Source organism: Neofelis nebulosa, chromosome 18 (genome assembly GCF_028018385.1).
Source record: "Neofelis nebulosa isolate mNeoNeb1 chromosome 18, mNeoNeb1.pri, whole genome shotgun sequence".
NCBI classification, from domain to species: domain Eukaryota; kingdom Metazoa; phylum Chordata; class Mammalia; order Carnivora; family Felidae; genus Neofelis; species Neofelis nebulosa.
The window spans coordinates 39223127-39237465 of record NC_080799.1 but is presented as its reverse complement, the minus strand read 5'-3'; the positions used below and the strand labels follow the sequence as shown (position 1 = coordinate 39237465).

General features: G+C 45.2%; 2 protein-coding genes across 35 annotated transcripts in view; one reads left to right on the top strand and one right to left on the bottom strand.

The window, feature by feature from the left end:
- The window catches only part of RBFOX1 (RNA binding fox-1 homolog 1), a 2070746-nt gene that overhangs the window by 1685182 nt on the left and 371225 nt on the right, over positions 1 to 14339 (top strand). Inside the window, exon 1 of one of the 34 annotated variants that reach the window (XM_058711277.1) lies at positions 6323 to 6590. The exons of 28 other annotated variants lie outside the window; for them this stretch is intronic. In XM_058711277.1, the coding sequence (XP_058567260.1) occupies positions 6447 to 6590 (144 nt within the window). In that variant the 5' untranslated portion in view covers positions 6323 to 6446. Of the gene's footprint in view, positions 1 to 6322; positions 6591 to 14339 lie in introns of those variants that run through there. 5 more of the 34 variants (XM_058711280.1, XM_058711272.1, XM_058711284.1 and 2 more) reach the window with 5 other exon arrangements.
- On the bottom strand, positions 4088 to 7327 carry LOC131501315 (uncharacterized). The gene is made up of 2 exons (XM_058711289.1): positions 6586 to 7327; positions 4088 to 4810 (listed from the first exon to the last, which is right to left on the bottom strand). The coding sequence occupies exons 1-2, from the start codon at positions 6963 to 6965 to the stop codon at positions 4546 to 4548; spliced, it is 645 nt and encodes a 214-aa protein (XP_058567272.1). The 5' UTR covers positions 6966 to 7327; the 3' UTR covers positions 4088 to 4545.

Here is a 14339-nt window from a genome sequence, read left to right as displayed (position 1 = left end):
GTTTGTTTGCTTTGGTATTTTTACATTTGGGGTTCTGTCTGCTGTGTCTGGGGTCTCTCCTGAGGGGTATCATTTGAATGCTCTGATAGAACATTGCCTGTATTGCTTGCAACTTTTGTCAGAGGAGGTGATGGAAATGCGTTGGCAAATGAGAGCGTTTCCTTTTCTTCTTTTAAAAAATTGTATTTGTTTTTTTAATTTTATTTATTTATTTAGAAGAGCTTAAGGTAGACTGTGGATGGGGTGGGACTTACCCCTTCAGTTACAAGTAGGGACTAGAAAGCTAGGGAAATTCCATACTCTGAAGTTTGGTGGCCAGAGTGACTGATAGGTTCCTGAAAGAGGAAATCTCACAGCTGTATAGACACAGACTAATCCTTCAGAGTAGTGCTCGTTAGGTTTAGATGTTGCAAACAATGATGAATAAAATGTTGATGATGACAATGATGATTCTTTAAGAAGTGTCTCTACTGCTTGATAGCGTGATGATGGAAATAATATATTCTGCCTTCTCTGTTCAGCAGCCCTGATCGAAACACTGCCTGCATCCCTTACTAGTGGGTCCAAATGTACATATATTTGTGCAGCCTCAATTTCTTCTTGTGTAAAGTCGGGCAATAAAAACCTACTTTCCAGGGTTGAGGGAAGCTCAGAAAACAATAGAGCAACCATATTGGCCAGAAATAGCGTCTTTGCATGTGTTACCCTAGTCAGCCCTCAAAAAGTAGTGAAAGACATGACATTTTATGAGATCTAGCTGTCGAAGGATTTAGTTGACCAAGACTAATATGAAAGTTTGTGTTCCTTTGATGCATCTGCAAGGTTAAATAAACGGTTCTACTCAGAAGACCTGGGTGGCAGAAGGGTAATGTCTACACATTTTCACATAAGTGCTGTAGCATTTGAAAGAATTCTCCAAAAAATGCATTTGGAGTTAGTTGTTTTATAAATGGATTGACTTTGTTGGTCTTGTCTGAGTAATTTTAAACAAAATAAGAAGAAGGAGAAGGAGGAGAAGGAGAAGAAGAAGAAGAAGAAGAAGAAGAAGAAGAAGAGGAGGAGGAGGAGGAGGAGGAGGAGGAGGAGGAGGAGGAGGAGGAGGAGGGGGGCGAGGAGGAGGAGGAATGTCTGTGTCATCAACTACTCAGAGACTGAGAATAAAAGTAATGCAATGATAATAGTTACTAGTGTGTACTGAGTAGTTGCTAGGTGATAGGCACCGATCTCAGGACTCATGTGTTTTACATTATTTTATCTTTTAACAACTTAATTAGGAAGGCAAAATTATTATCATTCCCTGTTAGAATGAAATTGAGGTTTTAAGAGCTTGTAACTCCAGAGATATTTAACAGCAGCCATGGAAGCATGAGACAGAGCCAGGACTGAACGCCTAGGCAGTGAGACTCGGGAGGATGTATTCCCCACCGTACAGTATACTGCATGCCCTCATATGAGCCAGAAAGAGTTCCCAAATACTCCCTCATAGTGATCGTATTTCAGGTGGCTTGGAATGAACAGGGCCTAACCACTATGTCATTGAGGAAAGCAAATAAACTCTGAGGATCCCACAAATTCAACCCGTCTGACCTTTATCAGGTTCCTCCCCTTGTGAAAGGCGTGCGGCTCCCTGGCTCAGGGAACTCAGAATTGAGCAAAGTGTTTGGTTTGTTTTGCTGCAGTGAGGCTGTTGGGGTGAGGAGGGTGTTATTCAGCCCTAATGAGTATGACTGTTTGTTGTTTTCAAGCATCCCCACAACGGTTCCCACGTATTGTTGATTCTTGGTGTGCCAGAGCTCGTGCTAAGAAGCATTTTACATTCATTATCTCGGTGGTTCCCAAATGCTGATCCACAGATTCATCTGATTCCATAATGACATTTTCAACAGACTGCAGCTAAATGAGAAAATTAAGGGCAATTTAGTGAAAATTTTAATAGACTGAAATTTAATCAATTTGAAGGGCTGTCCTTTATTTTGAGATTATGTCCTTCTTACTTTTTGGTATAAAATGCCCTTTCCTTTATGAAATGATGATGATGACAGATGGTGTGTGTGTGTGTGTGTGTGTGTGTGTGTGCGTGTGCGCATGTGTCTTTGTGTGTGCGTATGTACTAACTTGGCAAACAATTTTTAAGTTGTTAATTTCATGCAATGTCTCCACTGTTTTTAAAGTTGTATTGTAATAGTCCATGAATTAGGTAGGAAAAAAAAATTCTGAGACCCGTTTCAATTTCACAAGGGAGACATTATTAGCCCCATTTTACAGATGAAAAAACTGCCTAGAATACAGCGTGGACAGCAGTCAACCACTAACTGTCCTCCAAGTATTTGAACAAGTAGGTGACTCAAAGTGCTTGTGGCAGAGATAAGGTCTTCTGAAGATCCTTTCTCATATTACTGAATGTTGGACTAGGGAGCTGCCCATACCAAAATTTGGAAGTGAGAGAAAAATACTTCTGAGCCACTCCTGGACATTGTCAGAGAGCTAACCCCAGCACAAGTAATTATATTTAAGATCAAGAAGTCCTGGAGTGCCTGGGTGGCTCATTCGTTTAAGTATCCAACTTCAGCTCAGGTCATGATCTTGCACTTTGTAACTTCGAGCCCTGCATCAGGCTCTGCGCTGACAGGTCAGAGCCTGGAGCCTGCTTCGGATTCTGTGTCTCCCTCTCTCTCTGCCCCTTCGCTGTTTGTGGTCTGTCTCTCTCTGTCTCTGAAAAATGAATAAATGTTAAAAAAAAAAAAAGAAGAAGAAGAAGAAGTCCTGCTTTCTGTCTAACTGGAGTTTTTCTTGCTCTGGGACATGGAAACCCTCGTAGAATATCCCACTTTAGGGAAATGCCTGCTCTTTTGACAGCCTTAGGAAGTTATAATAAGGAATTATGAAAGAGAAAAAGGCAAATGGAAGTGATTTATTTTATTCTTTTAAGTAGCTGGTAAATTTGAGGGAAGGAAAAAGTTACCAATACTATTGTGTGAGTCAAATGAAAACTTGAGCAGTTGCCTCTGCCTAAGGAATTTTTAGCTGATTGCTGGTTTTCTGGCACTCTCTACTTCCTACAGGGTATGTGTGACCATTCAATTAAGGGTCCTTGTGGCTGAAAGGCAGGAGGGTGACCCTTGAACGTGCATGCACTATATACACCCAAGTGATACTGAGTGCCCAGGATATTTTGTAGAGACAGAAGAGTATTTTCCTTCCCCACTTCTCCCATTTATTGATGCTGAAGAATCATTTGGGGCTAGTGGCATTGATGTGGCTCTTTCCCAGTCTCTTCTGAGATGGAATTCAAATTCACCCTCCCCAGATGCTGCTTGAAAGGCTGGCAGAATTTTGTCATCAAGTGAGCAGTATTTGCAGATACGGCATTACCTTTTGATTTAGGGTAATCTGATGCTCTGTTCCTGATTAACGTGCACTGATATTAGCTGTAAAATCTTTCCTGCGTGATTCTTTATGTGGCTGCCACACTGGGGGTGGGGGACATGCCTATTTCTATGTGCCATGGTGTTCGCATGCACTTGAGCAGGCACGTTTGGACATGGATGTCTAAAGAATGGCTCCAGATAATTTCGAGATGAATTTAGAAGCTCTGGATTCCATGGTTTCCTTTTGCAGACTTCCAAGATGCCTGACTGGGAAGACCCAGGTTTAAGGGCAAGTCTGAGCCATTATTGCAAAACAGGTCTGTAGGAATCTAGTCGCCGCTGAGGGTTTTCCACTTTGGAGAGAAAACGGACCAGAAAACCAGTGTTGGCTCAGTGCAGCTGAGAGCAGTTATTGGTTCTTTACATAATGTATTTGTTTTTCATTAAACCATTCAGATAAGGTCTTATTAAAGTGCCATGTATTATTTATCGTGTTTCTTATGAAAATGAGCTGAAGGGAAAATTCTGTCCTCTTCTTGGGGCATTTGTAAGCTTTTCGAATGCCAGCAAGAAAAAAAAAAATGAAGGAAGGCACGGTGAACTCCTGTCAGTACAACAAACAGAAAAGCATGGGAAGGAGAATGGGGAGCCAAAAGGCAGAATCTTTGACCTTTTATTTATATTCATTTATATACATGGGTATGTTTTGTAGAGTGGCTTTCCCCTTAATTCTGTGAATTGCACAATAAAAATAAATAATTAAAAAACAGGTAGAAAGTAAAAGAAAGAAAGAAAAGAGCAAAGCAGTTTATTTGTAAATCAGACCTTGTCCAATGAATGTGATTTGTGAGACAACAGCAAGGATTTTTCAAACTAAACACTGCCCCACCCCAGCAGTGTAAAACACCAGCCCACACCCTCCTAGTCCCCGCGCCCCCAGCTCAACTTCTGCTTGGGGTTAAACTTGCTAGGGTGCCCCCTCTAAATTGATGGAATGTGTCAGTCCCATGGTGTTAGAAGGACTGGTTTTGCAAAGTGAGTAGAAGGGAAAAAGCCTGGTCCGGGCCTGATGTTGGCATAGCAAAGACTTTATAGTTATCGATGGCATTTCAAAACAGAACAACAAAAAATGGAACCGTGGAATAATTAATTTTCTTTCCTTCAGAAAGCAATTTGATTAGCCTGCAAAGTTGTGCCTTTCAAGCCGATGGCTCAGTTCAGAAGCTGTCCTTTGGCTGAAGGGTCTCCATGAGCCTCTGGGAGGGGTCAGTGGGAACGTCCTCCTGAGGCCATCCCCTGGTCCTGCGGAGATGTTCCTTCGCGGGGTCCTCTCGTCACTCTCAGGATGTGCTGCATCCTGCAGGACCTTCGTAAGCCCCCAGGCAGCTTTCTCGCAGGGAACCCAAGAATCAAAAAAGATGATGTTCGGACAGCCTCTTGCCCTGAAAAATAAAAGAAAATCCAATCACTGGGTCAAAATCTATTTCAAAAAATATGGCTACTATTCCTGATGGTGATTTTACTGCTGCCAAGAATCAAGAATGTGCTTTTTTTTTTCCTGTGGGGACCAACGATGCGTTAGAGTCTTAATATTTTCTTTTGATTTGCAGATCACATCCTATTTTATTGCATAAAGACTAACGAAATCTACTAATGAATAATTATTACTTCATAAAATACAGGGAAGGGGGAGACCCCTCTGCAAGAGCAGAATGCTAATTTGGCCAAGGAGGGCTGGCCAGGCAAGAAAAAAAAAATAAAATAAACCATTGTAATTTGCCCGCTGCAACCCACAGAGTAATGGCTTATCAGACACGGACTTCCCCACCCTGTGCATGTATAATTTGAGGAGAGCAAGGATTCCCGGCTGGAGAAGCCCCCTCGCTTTCAGCCGGGGCTGGCGCGGTCCAACAGGCTGGACTTAACACGCCAGCCAGGGCGGTTTCCCCATTCAGCGGCTCCAGCCGGTTCCAGTGCTGGCCGCTCGCTGCCTGCACAGCCGAGGCGAGGCGCAGAGCGAAAGCTGCGCCCCAAACCCCGGGGGCGCCTCGCCGCCTCGCCGCGCAGCCGGGGGTGGGGGGCCCCCAGAATCCGCCCTGCCTCTGGCGCCGCAGCCCCCAGCTCACTGTGCCCCCAGCCCCTGGGGTCTTCTCAGCACTCTTACGAAGGGCGGGGGTGGGGGGGTGGGGGGGTGGGGGGGAGGGATCCCATTTCTCTGTGTTTATTTGCCAAGGAGTCGGGCAAACAAACCGCCACCAAAATCTAAGAGTCTGGGTCCCAGCTGGGCAATCGCATTAATTGTCCCCCTCGCCCCGGATGCTGGCGATGTGGGGCGCTCTCTCGCTTCCTCACCCGCCCCGCAGAGATTTTTAGCAGACACAATTTGAATTTTGGTGAGTCGTTTGAGAGAGAAAGAGAGAGAGAGAGAGAGAGAGAGAGAGAGAGAGAAAGCAGAGGGGAGGGGGGAAAAAAAAACCCAACCCTGCCCCTGGACCCATTTGACAAATGAGGAGGCACACAGCATCACCACCAACGGAGTGAGCCTCAGTGTGAGTCAAAATCTCTCTCTCTCTCTCTCTCTCTCTCTCTCTCTCTCTCTCTCTCTCCTTTCTCCCCTCCCTCTCTCTCGCCCTTAGCTCTTTCCCCCCACCCCACCCCCCAGCATCTACAGGAGGACATCCACCCCCTTCCCCCTTCCCTACAAGTTGCCTTTGCCTGTCTTGTCATCTCCACGGGGGTGGGGGGCTTGGGGTGGGGGCATCGTCCACTTTGCGGGGCATCAGAAACCAGGCCCAACAAATCGGGAAAAGGGTACCACCACGAAGGCAACAAAATAGTTTCCTGGCCCTCTGGAGTGTCTTAGTTCAGGCGGGTGAACAACGCCAGGATCTAGCAAACCCGAAGGGAAGGAAGCCAGTGAGGAGGGACCGGCGCGCGCGGGGTGCGGCGGGGGGGAGGGAGAGAGAGAAAGAGAGAGAGAAGAGGAGGGACGGCCACCGGGGTTTGACTTAGATAATCAGCAAAATTAAAAAGGAGGAAAAAAAATTGTAGCGACCAGGCAAAGAGCCGCGTGATTGCATGCGAGCGTCCCCACTCCTGCTCGGCGGGCGTCAGAGAGACACGATGCAGCATCCTCTGACGGGGGCCACCTGCGTGGCGCTCCCCAACGTGGGCATGTGTCCCCAGCTCTCGTGTGCCTTGACTTTTATGTACTTACAGCAGGTAAGGCGCGCTCTTCCCTCGGTGGCTGCCTCCCCGGCTCGGGCTCAGCGGACTGGGTGCCCGCATCGCTGGGCTGCGCTTTGGACCCTGGAGGGGGTTGAGGAGGGGGCTTGTGCTTTCGGACAGGAGGGGTGGATCCGCGCCCCTCTCTTCTCTGCGGAGCCCAGCCGCCCCGCGTCCCGCTCTGTCTGCACCTCTCAGAATACTTTGCCTGGTTCCGAGCCTGGGTGCCCGGAGTTTAAAATTGCAAACTGCATTTTCTTTACTTGAATCTCTCTTGTGTCTGCGTCCGGTGGTGGTGTCGTGAGTCTGGGACCCCTTGGAGGCCAAGTGTTCGGAGCTTTGTGTAGGCACTCCCATGCCTGGAGTTTTCATTTAGCTGTTTTATAACAGGGAGGGAAAAACATGTATGTAGGGGTGTGTGCTCAGTATTTCTTTTTTTGTTTGTTTTCTTAAGTTTGTCTGGGTTGTGCTTTATTCAGTCTGCTTGGGATCTGAGCCTTTGGGTTTCTGGAGCGTGTCCGCCCTGGAATCTGCCTCCAAACTCCCTGGCCATGCTGTGTTGAAGCCAGTGATTTAGGATGCTGTCTTTGTTGGCATGTGTAAAGGCGCTTTTTTCCCCCTCCTCCACTCCCCCATAATGGTCTTGTAGAGGGGCTCTGTGTTTGTTTTATTTTCCATTCAGTGTATGTACACCAGAATCTTTCATTGTGTTTCTCTCTGTCTTTCTCTGGGTGTTTCCCTCAGACCCTCTCTGCCTCTCTTTTCCTCTTTATTAGTAGGGCTGCTGCTTAAGTTGGTTGCTGGGGTTGGGAACCAGGCTCCACATCACGTTTGGGGAGGAGGGGGGACGAGTGCAGCTCGCTGTCTTGGGGCAGAGGCTGTCTCTGTGAACTGGTAGGGTTCGAAGGATTTTGTCACACAGGTGGAATCGTCTTCCCTTCCCAGGATCACGGTCCTGCTCTGTGAAGAGTTAACCATGGTTGTAGTCATTTTACCTGGTTTTCGATTGACTCCCTTCAGGAGTACCATTTGTGAACTGTGTGTGGTTGTAGCTGACAAAACTTCCCTTACAAGTATTCAGAGGGGCCTCCCTCTCCAAAGACCCTCATTTCCAATCTGTGTTGTAGGAATATATGTGTTCATAAAATGTCAGTATTCTGTTTTGAGCATTTGGGTAATTTGTGATCAAGTTGGTTGCCTCCAGAAAATGTTTCTAAGGCATATTTTCTGTTGGAAGTCTTTTTGAGAACAGCCTTTTCTTTCTGTTGTTTGAATATCTTAGGAAAAAATTGGCTTATCCTTTTAAATATTGTTTTATTCCATTTCTCATTAAGTGAATTGTGCCAGGAAACATTTCCCACGAGCCTATTGGTAACATATTATGTGATTCATCTGCTTCTATCATTTCTGTACCTTTGCCGTGAATGACTGTGTGTGTGTGTGCGTGTGTGTGCGTGTGTGTATTTTACACCAGTTACCCACCAGAAGAATATCCTATTGGCCATTTCTACAGATGCTAAGCCACAGTTGAATTTAATCAAATTATTAATATGAGTTGATCTTTTGCCTCCTATATTCACTTCTTTCACGTTATTTGTTAATCAATTTGAACAGCATTACTTAACAAGTAGAGTGCTATAGATACTCAGTATTCTCACTGTTTCTTTATACATCATTCTTCTTTAGACAAATTGATATTTCATCCTGCTAGGTTGTTCAGTGGGCTTGCTCTATTTAGGCACAGTTAGAATGGAAGATGGTGAGTTTGAGCGAGAAGTTATTCTTGCCATGAACAGGACAAGTACATGGGAGAAATGCAAGTGTCATCAGTGTCTGCCAGGCGGCCTCTTCTAAGAGGGAAAACATTTCTGCCCTGGAAAGATGAAGCCTGATGGGGAGTTTGGCAGCCATAACAAATATTTAGAAGTGACTAGAGCAGCATCATGGTTCTGTATGAAGATAGATGGAGGTGGGTTTTACAATGTGCTTTGGGATATACCCCCCTCCAGAAAGGGTGGGTAAGGCTTTCAGCGAAAGTGTTGATAAGGTGATGCCGTGACACAGCATCAGAACATGGGGTGTGTGTGTGAGTGTGTGTGTGTGTGTGTGTGTGTGTGTGTGTGCATGTATTTTTTTCTGAGTTTCACTAAATGCCCAAAGTAGAATACAAGCAGACAATTATTTTTGCCTGTCTGATTGAGAATCGGGTTTTCTAGACACACCTCCCACCCTGCCTAAGGCTCACGGTCAGGATGGGAGAGCCATACCTTTAGGTCATCTCTCCTACCTGGTGCTGCCATGACAGTTTGTATAGAAGTCTCCTGTCGTTGCTTTTATGTAGTAGTTTGGACAATTGGCTGATGAAGGGCGTGAAATAGTTCACTTTAGTCTCTACAGACCGCTTACTGATGCAATCTGTACGTCTCGTATCCATACATCGCCATTGTATTTCCTATCTGCTATTAAACTGTAGCTATAGGTTGTATCTCTATTTAATTTTGATGATCAGAGGGCTCATGTGTACTCTCAGAGCCCGTTGGTCAAATGGATGAATCAGGAAACATCTGTGATAAATAATCCCTTCATTAGAAACATTTTATTTTTTATTATTTAGAAATAAACATATTTTGGGAGTCTTTGTCATTGCAGATCACCAATTACATAAGAAAATAATTAAAACACAATGATCTTATTTTGGAGGCTTTGTGGTTCTGTTTCATAAATGCACACACTGTCATCAGGGGCCACTGAGCCTTCACTGAAATATATTCTTCTGGAATGAAGTTTCATGTTGCACTTGTCATCTAATATCTAAGGAAAATTACTTCATCATTTGCTTTCCTTGCCTCAGCCATGACATCCAGGCTTTCTTCCTAAACTCTCCCGGATTTCTTCCTGAGACAATTCATAAAAACAAACATCAGTTGGGATACCTCAATACCTGAGTTTACTGTGAATGACCAAGTGACAATGACATAACCCTTTTGCCACAAAGAACTTATTTATTCAGACCAAAAAAAGAGGCAACTGTGGTGTTTAAATTATTTGACTGATTCTGTTTCAGTTATTTATATTCCCCAGGAACTGTGCTTTAGAAAGATACTTCCCTCCAGTTATGATTTTCTTTTTCTTTTTGATCTCTCTCTTAACATCGAAGATAGTACTACAGCTTGGAATTGCAAGATGGGATAATGTTGAATAGTTCTTTTGGTATGTAGATATTAAATCCAATGATGCCATCACGTGCATATCTACAATAGGTAGACATGTAGCTACGCATCCATATCCTTCTAGTAGATGGCATATTTCTCGTTCTTGTAGACCATTCTCAGGTGGAAGGGACAGGCAAGTAGTGGAACTTCTGGCTTCAATCTTGCTGTCCAGGGAAAGTCCCTGTTTCAGCCTCCGTTCTCGATATACTGCAGTGACTTTATCTGGTGTCTCCTTCAATGGTAAATCGTCCTCTCCTATGTGAGAGGAACTTCAAACCCACACATCCCCAGTACACAATCTTCCCAGAGTTCCAAAGTGGGGACCCACTGAAACGTTCTTGCTTTGGGGGAAAATCCCGAATATAAATTCCAAATCTGGGGCTTTGCTTAGGAGCTAGGTCCAAAAAGAATGTGTTCTGTTTTGTCACAGAGAAGCAGGAAACAACCACACGCATGCATGCACATACACACAACACACAAAAATGTAGGAATGCTTTCCCCTCCTAAGTCCTAGGGTGCACACCACAGCACATCCATCACAAGGTGAGGTATGGCGAGGCTATGGATGGAGTGGACGAGGTTCATTTTGTAGCGCACGGTGTGTGTCCCGTCTCCTTCAGAGCTGTGATTCACACCGAGTTCTAACTCCCTGAAAGAGGATAAGTAGCATATTAACTTAGTTTTCCCTATTTCTCCACCACTGTCAGTGTCTCCCAGTCCCGTTCAAAGAAAGCCTCTCATCTGTCAAATCTTATTCACTCAGAACCTTTTTATCAGCCTAAATTAAAAAAAAAAAAAGTCAAATGCTTAAAATCCACATTAAAAGGGGGGGAAAAAGGGCCTTGAAAGTGGGCCATGCCACTGTCAATATCCAAAGATTGGTAATTTTTCCCACTTAATGATGATCCATGTGGTTTGTTTTAAATAGTGAAGTGGTTTGTACAAAGGGTAATTCCTGGTAAATGAAGCCATTGCTCACTGTGGACATCTTCAGATCGAAAGCAATTGAACTGAAACCTGCATATCAACCCTTTCTGTCTTTAATTAGAAAGTGGTTCTCAGAGAGGAGTCCCAGGGAAGGTGGGCTCTGGGAGTAAGGCATAAGGAAGGGGGGCGGGTGGCCCCCTTGCATCACCCACAGTTATAAATTTGGGAAACATTCGGTGGGCCATAACAATTATGGCTGCGTAGAAAAGTTCAATTCTCATTCCACTTACTTACCTGGCGCTGCTCTGTCGGATGATTTATAGGGGCCAAATGGCGTTTTATCACCCTCTTTCTTCTCGGCTTAATCCCTCGTTGATTTATTAGATTGTGCTGTGGATTGGGGGTAGTCAATAGTGTCAATAACGCAGAAAAGAATTAGGATAGATTATCTTCATGTCTGAATTGTTTAAGGAATTTAAGTGGCCGGGATGAGCACGCTTCTAGGCCTGGGTGACTGTCTGATGGGACACAGGTGCTCCTCTCTTTCTAGAGAGATCCTGTGTCATAATTTGGCGAGTTAACCAATCTTCCTGGGTTCCCTGATTTTTCCCACAAAGGGAAGAAGGCCTGAACTGTTGGGCTCTCATCAGCCTGCTAAGGCCTGTATCTCAGGTGGGCTGGCGATCCTCCTGTGTTTCTCCCATTTCGGGAAGCTTTTGCGAGGCAGTGGGTGCGGGTGAGGGGGGGGGGGCTGTTGACCGCAGGGTTACCTGGGTTGCCTCTGCTTTAAGATTATTTAATCCGACAGTCACCGGTGGAAATTGTAAGCATCTGCTAGCCCGCAGACCCGAGTCCTGCGCCATTCGGCAGCCCTGCCTGCCATTTCGCGGCGGTTTCCGCGTTAGAACATACAGGCGGCTGCTTCTGCCTCTGCCCGGGTGGAGAAAGCCCATGTTATTAGCGCTCACGCACCATCTGTTTTCCTTACAGCTGGCCCTTGAGTGATTGTCCGGTAGCTGATGGACTGAGGGTAGACAATCTTTTTTAGGGTTTTCTGATTCATTTAACCAGGCTCTCTGCCCCAAGAGGAAACATAATGCTTGTTTATTCATATTGGCTGGGTAAAAACAGTGTAGTTTGTCAGGCAAATAATAGTCTTCTGGACGAGAAAGAAATTGCAGCATTGGAAACAAAATCAGGTTGGTGCGTCGGTGCCTAAGGGGGCTGGGTGATGCGCGGGAGATGTCATCCCGTGAATGAGGCAGAGCTGACAAAGCGTGGGTGTAATTGCCCCATCTGCAGAGACCTTTTTAATGGACGAGGAGAGGTGTCCCAGTGTGCTGTTTAATTCAATTAAGAAAAGCAAAGAAAGTTCCATTCATCAATAAAGTTTCCTATTTCCAGGAGCTCCCCGAGAGAACTTTGCCCGGCTGAGCACTGGCCTGTGGCTGTCTGCATGATGCGCTGGCCCCATTGAGAGTGGCTGTGTCACACAGGGTCAGCTCTCAGGCACAATAGCTCAGGAGGGCCCTGGCCCTGGCCCTTCAACCGTGCTGAGTACTAGCGAGCTGGAGAAATGAGCAGCAAACCTGTAGGCCGCTCCTGCCGGGAGGAACTCAGGGAAGGGACTTTCCAAAGGATCTGAAAATCCAATATCTGGGGCTGGAAGAGTAGGAAAGAACTTTTATGGCTGGAACTTTCCGGTTCCTGGCCTATTGTGGCCCTGATTGATTGGTCCTGGCTGAAAAAAAAAAAGGCAGATGACTACCCTCTATGGCCTGGGATTGCCACTTCTAATTCCTCTCTTGCTAATTTACATTTCTTATATTTGTTAAGCACCAGACACTTACAGAGCACTTTTGCCATGCTTTCTCTGACCTGTTAGACTATAAGCAGCATGATAGCAGAGATGTCTCCATTCTGGTACTGCACCCACAATGCCTAAAGTCTAATACATAGTAGATACTCTGTGAAATACTAAAGTGAGAAATGAATGAATGCATGTGCACATTTGGACTTTCTAGAACCTTGTAAGCAAGGGGAGCAAGTGATTCCAGTGCTTTCCACAGATACATATGGTAGCACATTCAGTCCTCTAATTCATTCTTTCATCTGGCCGTGCAAAAAAAAAAAAAAAAAGTTTACCTCACATTGAGAATATTGCAGCAAATCAGTTAGGAGATGTCCCTGCCACCATGAATGGACGTTCCACTAAAAGAGTAGATGATACAAAAGTAAGTGAATCCAGAAGGCATTTTCAAAGACTGTGGGGAGTGTTCTGCAGGGAACAAATAGGGTGCTGGGTAAAAGTAAGTGCGTTGTTTGGGGGAGTGTTGGTTGTTGAGCTTTTCTGTTGGATGAACCAACAGGGGTCTCAGGAAGGAGGTGATGATTTCCTGAGCTGAGCATAAAAAAACATTAGGTGAGTGACGAGTTGAGAAAGGTGTTCCAAGGATGAGGAAGGGCAGGCTCATAAGCCTCAGGGAGCAAAAGAGGCATAGGGAGGCAGTTCATGGTGGAGGTAGGTCGTGTGCTGGCATTTCAGCATCAGTCAATAGAACACAGGCTTTCTGTTCTCTTCTGGCGCCGTATTGAAATGAGGGGAGTGGTAAGGAGAAAGGATGTAAATAGATGCCTTTTGAACAGATAAGAGGAAAGCAGTCCTGAGTTGTGGAGAAACCCTTGGGACATTTGGAAACACCTTTGTGGGTCAGAGGTGGAGAGAGGGTTGTGAGGGGAGCCAGTTTTGAGGGGAACACATTAAGAGGCCTGTTGGTATCTTCTGTCAAAACCCCATAGAGGTGCTTATGACAGTGGGCTTAGTACACTGAGAATAATAAATGTGGTCTAGTGTTTCTCAAATTTCAGCCATTGAAGCATCCCCTTCCAAATATTTACCAATCCCCTCATCGACATGTCAGCATCATAGTATTATCTACTTATTATTTAAAATTTTTTTAACATTTATTTATTTATGAGAGACAGAGAGAGACAGAGTATGAGCAGGGGAGGGGCAGAGAGAGAAGGAGACACAGAATCCGAAGCAGGCTGCAGGCTCTGAGCTGTCAGCACAGAGCCCGATGCGGGGCTCAAACCCATGAACCGTGAGATCATGACCTGAGCCGAAGCCGGACACCTAACTGATGGAGCCACCCAGGCACCCCATCTACTTAATATTTAAAAAAAAAAAAAATAACATGTATTTTGAACTTGAAAGTGGACTTGGCCAAACAGAAGATAATAAATAAATAAATAAATAGATAGATAGATAGATAGATAGATAGATAGATAAATGTCACAGAACCACCGCTGTGATATTATCCTTTTTCCAGTGTTGTTTGAAATATTTATTCATTCCCATGTTCATTTCATTTGTTCCATGTTCCGTGATCTATAAGGTGCCGGCTGCTCTTTTAGGTGTTCTTAGTAAGTAAAGGCCTCTGTCCTCACGGAAGGGCCATGAAGTTGCTCATCCATGTGCCGTCTTCTGAACCATCAATGTAGGGCCACACTTTGGGAAACACTGGCTCAGTCCGTTGGATTTCCTAGGAATCCCCTGTCACAATTGCTCCTTCCTCCTCTGACCCATCGGCAAACAGCAAGATGC